This window comes from Tachysurus vachellii, chromosome 11 (genome assembly GCF_030014155.1).
Source record: "Tachysurus vachellii isolate PV-2020 chromosome 11, HZAU_Pvac_v1, whole genome shotgun sequence".
NCBI lineage: Eukaryota > Metazoa > Chordata > Actinopteri > Siluriformes > Bagridae > Tachysurus > Tachysurus vachellii.
The window spans coordinates 2065001-2072500 of NC_083470.1; the positions used below are offsets into that span (position 1 = coordinate 2065001).

Sequence of the window (7500 nt, forward strand, 5' to 3'; positions counted from 1 at the left end):
ATCCAGAGCTCATCTGTATTCACTCATTTCTGAGAAAAAAAGCGAGAGAGCGAGACAGAGAGAGAGACAGAGAGAGAGAGAGAGAGAGGAGAGAGAGAGACAGAGAGAGAGACAGAGAGAGAGACAGAGAGAGACAGAGACAGAGAGAGAGAGAGAGAGAGAGAGAGGCGAGGAGAGAGAGAGAGACAGAGAGAGAGACACACACACAGAGAGAGAGAGACAGAGAGAGAGACACAGAGAGAGAGAGAGAGAGAGGAGAGAGAGAGAGAGAGAGAGAGAGAGAGAGAGAGAGAGCAAAACTTAAAAAAAAAAATGAACTGAATCAAACTGAATCAAATCCAGTACTGGATCAACAGTGAACTGAAGTGTATTGACTCATGAGTCATTTAAGTAGATCACATCATATATGTATATCCTGGTGTGTATTCAGCACTGAATTAGTCCTGAAGGCTGCAAGGCCAAATCCATGTCCACTCTCAACTCTTTGTGTGTGTGTGTGTGTGTGTGTGTGTGTGTCTACAGATTAAGTTGTCAAATATGGAAAGATGGAAATAGAAACACACAACAACCTGACGGGAGCTAAAGAGCAAAAATGACGCACACACACTGTTTAACTGTAAAATCTGTATTTTTTTATTTGACAGGAACTCGTCCAATCAGAATCTAGCACTGGGTCTACATTCACCATCTGTTTCCTGTACAGCTCTAAGAGATAAACACCGGGCTATAAGAGTCACACTGGACACCACGCTAAACAATAGCAGGAGGTGAACATGCTCACAACCCGGAGCCTGCTGAGTCCACACTACACACACACACACACAATACACACACACAATACACACACACTCTCACACACACACTCACACACACAATACACACACACAACACACACTCACACACAATACACAATACACACACACACACTCACACACACACAACACACTCACACACAATACACACACACACACACACGCTCTCACACACGCTCTCACACACGCTCTCACACACGCTCTCACACACACTCTCACACACACTCTCACACACACTCTCACACACAATACACACACACAAAACACACACACACACAACACACACACACACAACACACACACTCACACACAATACACACACACTCTCACACACACTCTCACACACACACTACACACACAACACACACACAATAAACACACACACTCTCACACACACTCTCACACACACTCTCACACACACTCTCACACACACTCTCACACACACTCTCACACACACACACACAATACACACACACACTCACAATACACACACACAATGCACACACACACAATACACACACACACAATACACACACACACAATGCACACACACACAATGCACACACACACAATGCACACACACACTCACACACACACAATACACACACACACTCACACACAATACACACACACAATACACACACACACAATACACACACACACAATGCACACACACACAATGCACACACACACAATGCACACACACACTCACACACACACAATACACACACACACTCACACACAATACACACACACAATACACACAATACACACACTCACACACAATAAAAAAGCAGCGTAAATTAGCGCTGACCAATCAGAGTCCAGTATGTGGTCCCTAGAAACCGTGACGCTACGATACTCAAACGCTTAAAAATAATTTGTTAATGTTCCTTAAAGTAAAAGATAGTCAACATGTTTATATCATTCTGATTTTGGACAAAAAACACGAAACTTTCGTTACATTCGTGTGTGTTGACATCGTGATACGACTGTTTGTAGGACGTCTCGTGTAGTCCTGAGGATTTCTGAGTAAAAGTGCTGGTGAATCATTTGTAGTGTTTTGTCACACAGCCTGTTATTAACTCGGCTTTATAACACACTGAGTGCAAAACGGTCATTTGGTGTTTTAATACACTGAGGATTAGACTGTAACCTGAAATTAACCGATGGGAAAAAATTCTGTGCCAAGACTTCTTCTTAATCATACGGGGAGTAAAGAGCTTGTTTTCTGTAACTATATATGAGTTTATATTTACGCAGATCAACGTTTAATCTCAGGGTTTAAGATGCTGTACGGCTTCGGCATAAAAAAGAGAGTTAAAATAAAAAGCAGCGGTTAGCTATTGTCCCCCCCCCCCCCTTTAAACCTAAACACAAACAGATGAGATGAATAAACACAGACATCCTTGAAACAGTGCTAACGTTATGCTAATGCTAAGGTGATTACAGAGCGAAAGCACGACAACAGTCGTTTTTATCCGCTTAGAGTTACACGAAAGGTTCATAATTCGAATTAGCGAATGTTATTATCACAGCTTCAGCTCGGACTGTCACGAAGCGCTGACACCGGAGACTCCTTCCATAAAGGTTAAAGAAACATGGACTTAAAATTTGTCTAGTATTAAGATTAGATCGTGTGGATTAGTCAGATCTGAAGATATGGAAAAACAAACCAACACATTCTGAATCAGAACAGAGAATTTAATAACGCTGTTTAAACTAATATTAAGATCTCTGATCAAGGCTGAACTTATTTCTTATTAATTATCAGTATCACGCTATTGTTATAAAAAATACTACACAGGAAAGTTTCCAATAAATAAGTAAGTAAGTAAGTAAATAAATAAATAAATAAGGAGGAGGGAAATAATATACAATAGTTTACAATAATAGTTTCAATTTTTTTTAATCGGTTATTTTCAAATAAATGAATAAATGAAAAAATAAATAAATAAATGAATGAATGAATGAATGAATAGATAGATAAATAAATGAATAAATAAATAAATAATGAATAAATGAATAGATAGATAAATAAAGATAAATAAATAAAATAAATAAACAAACAGATCAATTAAAAAATAAAATAAAAAAACAAATAAATAGATAAATAAATAAAATAAATAAACAAATAGATAGATAAATAAATAAATTAAATAAATAACTAAATAAATAGATAAATAAACAGATAAATAAATAAACAAACAGATAGATAAATAAATAGAAAACTAAATTAAAACAAACAAACAAACAAACAAATAAATATCCTACTTTTCACACCACCTCCTCAGTAACACTGTTGCTATCATTACTTGTGTATTTTTGCCGGACTATTTACATGTAAAGTCCATGACGTGTTTTTCAGGCTCTTCCTCGTCCCCCTGACGGAACATAACGGTCTCTAAACCCGTAAAATGATGTTAAATCGCTCGCGGCCATGTTTAAAAAACGGGTATAAAATAAACACAAACACAAACAGCTAACATTTTGCGACAGTTTGTGTTACTTGGCAGCAAAAGTTCTTTTCAGCTCCAAACAGCTCGCGCTCTTTTCTAACTCCATTATCCTTCACTTTTCCTTTATGTCCCTGTTTTCTTCCCTCCGTCGTGTTTCTCCTCCGAACCGTAGATCAGTAATAAAAGTTTAAATCTCACCATTTTAGCTTTCCAGGCGAACTTCATGGTGACGATTTCTCACATCGTTTGTTTGTAGCATCAATGCTAAGAAAAATATGAGCGCTGAATCTCACACACTCTCTTTCTCTTTCTCTCTCTCTCTCTCTCTCTCTCTCTCACACACACACACACACACACACACACAACACACTCTCTCTCTCTCTTTCTCTATCTCTGACTCTCTCTCTCACACACACACTCTCTATCTCTCCCCCTCTCTCTCTCACACACACACTCACACTCTCTCTCACACACACCCTCTCTCACTCTCTCTCTCTCACACACACACTCACACTCTCTCTCAGACTCTCTCTCACACACACACTCTCTCTCCCTCTCTCTCTCTCACACACACACTCACTCACTCACTCTCTCAGACTCTCTCTCACACACACACACACTCACTCTCTCAGACTCTCACACACACACTCACTCTCTCTCTCTCTCTCTCTCTCTCTCTCCCTCTCTCTCTCTCACACACACACTCACTCACTCTCTCAGACTCTCTCTCACACACACACACTCACACTCTCTCTCTCTCTCTCTCTCTCTCTCTCTCTCTCTCTCTCTCAGGCTTTCACACACTCTCTCACACACACTGTCCCATCCCAGCTCCTGCCCCTCTGCCCACTTCCTATTCCTCCAATTGTACCAAAACACGGCTGCAGTTCTTCGTCCTGCCACTAGGGGTCGGGTCTCAATAAACCCATATACTAAACTTGCTAATCAAATTCAATACGTGAAGATTTAACAAATGTAATATTCTACAAATATATTAAAATGTAGAATATTTTATACAACATCTTATCTCGGCTCTAAGCCCTAAACCTGCCCGTCATCGTTTAGCCAAATCAAGCTCTCCATCGAATACCTCCATAGAAACAAGATTGAATAGAGTTGAATTAAAACTTGAAATATATTACTGTAGAAATATTTCTGATGCGTTTCTGATGCGTTTCTGATGCGTTCAGCGCGTCCTCTTGTTCGTTGTGTTGATGTTACAGGTTAAATGGCTGCTAGTCTCCAGATAACGTTAGCTTCTAAAAACAAATCTAAAATCACAAGAACTTCACTGTTTGGGTTTGTAAGCTTGTCTTCATCGACCTATTGGTCTATCTTCATTCTCCTACATTACCCACAATACTGTTCAACTAGCTGCTGACAGCCATGTCATTTCAAAGTGTTCGAGTTTCAACGTGGGGAAAAAACACGGATGCTTCTGCTTTATTTATCTTTTTGCAAAAATCTAGCCAACCTTCCGATCATTTCCACCCAAGGACAGCGATGCGGCAGCACTTTAGTCCTTTAGTCTTCCACTTCCTCATCAGCCCAAATAGATCATCTTCCAAAGCTTCAACTTTCACACCAATACAACCATCAATGTCATCATGCTTCTCAGGCTCGCTAGTAAAATATTTGCTGACAAATAGCTGACAGTGGGTTTATGATATTTTTGTAATATTAATATATATAAATAAAATACATTTGTTTTATATTGAAGAATCTAAAATCAAAATGAAGCTGTGATGTCATTGTGCCCTCGTTGACACAGACACCCCTGTAACAGCAAAATATGGACGTGTGAAGGGAATAGATCTCTTACTATCTCAGCTGTGTGTGTGTGTGTGTATGTGTGTGTGTGTAGGGGTGTATTGTATGATGACGTAAACATCAGACTTAAGAAACACAATGTAAGGAAGACTGACATTCAGCCTGATTGTTTTAGCAGAGAAACGTACAAGCTGGACGTGATGTAGCGCACACACACACACACACACACACACACACACACACACACACACACACTTGAATGTGTGTCCATATCTTGCCACTCTGCCTTCTGTACCTTGCATTACTCATGTCATACCAGCCAAGTGTCGCATGCCCTGTGGATCTCACACACACACGGCCGTGACGTCTGGGTGTGGTGTGTGTGTATGTTTGTATATAATTTGTGTGTGTGCGTGCGTATCTGCATGGATGTATGTATGTGTGAGATCAACAAGGGGTAGTTTAGGGCAGAAAGGTCACATTTGGGTTGGGGAGGCCCAGGGGGAAACCCATGCTAGTTCCCAGACCCTTGGAAGGAGAGCACACACACACACACACACACACACACAGAGAAGGGCGCTGGGAAAGGTCAACACTCCTCAGACCCCCTCCAGGGACAGCTGCTCTCTCTCAGAGGGGAGTGATGTCATCACCATGTACGAAAAACCAGGTCAGGAGAAATGTGAGGCAAAACAGCTAAGAGCCCCAAAACCACACACACACACCCACACACACTCACACACACACTCACTCACACACACTCACACACACACATTTATGATATACAGCGTCTTGCAAAATTTATGCATGAAATTGTGATAAATAGTATTGCTACTCCATCATCTTGACTACTCAGGAGGTTGCCTATGTAGGTGGCATTTTAATGCAACATTAGGAAATAAAATCTAGAAGAGATTTAGAAGAGATTTAAATGCCGCCAATTGAAGCAGTACCTTCGCTCCTGTTATAGAGGGGGATTACTTATTTAATCACCAAAACAACTTAAATTACTACTACTGTTCGAAAAAAGACTGAAGGGTGAAGACTACTGTGAGAATCTGAACCCCAAGTTCTTGTAGGTGTGGCCTGTAGTCTTTTATCTTGTAGGTGTGGCCTGTAGTCTTTTATCTTGTAGGTGTGGCCTGTAGTCTTTTATCTTGTGGATGTGGAGTGTAGTCTTTTATCTTGTAGGTGTGGCCTGTAGTCTTTTATCTTGTGGATGTGGAGTGTAGACTTTTATCTTGTAGGTGTGGCCTGTAGTCTTTTATCTTGTGGATGTGGAGTGTAGTCTTTTATCTTGTAGGTGTGGCCTGTAGTCTTTTATCTTGTAGGTGTGGCCTGTAGTCTTTTATCTTGTGGATGTGGAGTGTAGTCTTTTATCTTGTAGGTGTGGCCTGTAGTCTTTTATCTTGTAGGTGTGGCCTGTAGTCTTTTATCTTGTAGGTGTGGCCTGTAGTCTTTTATCTTGTGGATGTGGAGTGTAGTCTTTTATCTTGTGGATGTGGCCTGTAGTCTTTTATCTTGTGGGTGTGGCCTGTAGTCTTTTATCTTGTAGGTGTGGCCTGTAGTCTTTTATCTTGTGGATGTGGAGTGTAGTCTTTTATCTTGTAGGTGTGGCCTGTAGTCTTTTATCTTGTGGATGTGGAGTGTAGTCTTTTATCTTGTAGGTGTGGCCTGTAGTCTTTTATCTTGTAGGTATGGCCTGTAGTCTTTTATCTTGTGGGTGTGGCCTGTAGTCTTTTATCTTGTAGGTGTGGCCTGTAGTCTTTTATCTTGTAGGTGTGGCCTGTAGTCCCTTATCTTGTAGGTGTGGCCTGTAGTCCCTTATCTTGTAGGTGTGGCCTGTAGTCTTTTATCTTGTGGATGTGGCCTGTAGTCTTTTATTGTGTGGGTGTGGCCTTTAGTCTTTTATCTTGTAGGTGTGGCCTGTAGTCTTTTTTCTTGTGGGTGTGGCCTTTAGTCTTTTATCTTGTGGGTGTGGCCTGAGAGCTGAGAGGATCTCGGTTTAAAGATCAATTATTATTATTATTATTATTATTATTATTATTTGTGATTATGTCTCATTCCAGGAGTTCATGTAACTCTATGGAAAAGTGTTTATTGCGTTATCTGTGGGTGTATTCCAGTAGCCTGACCTCATCCTGACTGAGGCTCTCCGGTTGGTAATCTCACACATTCCAGCATATACTAGGATGAAAGTGCACACACACACACACACACACACACAAACACACACACACACTTTTGTGTGTATGACGAATGGAAACCTGCCAAAATTCATCACATCACATCATGTTTTTTAGTCATTGCAAAGATATTCGGTCAGCACAAAAAGAACATCACACACACACACACACACACACACACACAAACACACACAATGTCAAAAACAGAGCAGTGGGGATGCGCCGCCCCATAGCCAGGCCGAGAGAGAGCCTGCTGCTGTTATTGCTCTTCAC

The 7500-nt window shown here is 40.7% G+C and overlaps 1 protein-coding gene across 3 annotated transcripts in view; it reads right to left on the reverse strand.

Moving 5' to 3' along the window:
* rgl1 (ral guanine nucleotide dissociation stimulator-like 1) overlaps window positions 1-7500 on the reverse strand; it is a 33746-nt gene that overhangs the window by 16506 nt on the left and 9740 nt on the right. The window contains exon 1 of one of the 3 annotated variants that reach the window (XM_060881205.1): window positions 3470-3636. The exons of the other annotated variants lie outside the window; for them this stretch is intronic. Within the exon in view, the coding sequence (XP_060737188.1) occupies window positions 3470-3496 (27 nt within the window). The 5' untranslated portion in view covers window positions 3497-3636. Of the gene's footprint in view, window positions 1-3469; window positions 3637-7500 lie in introns of those variants that run through there. 3 annotated transcript variants of the gene reach the window in all.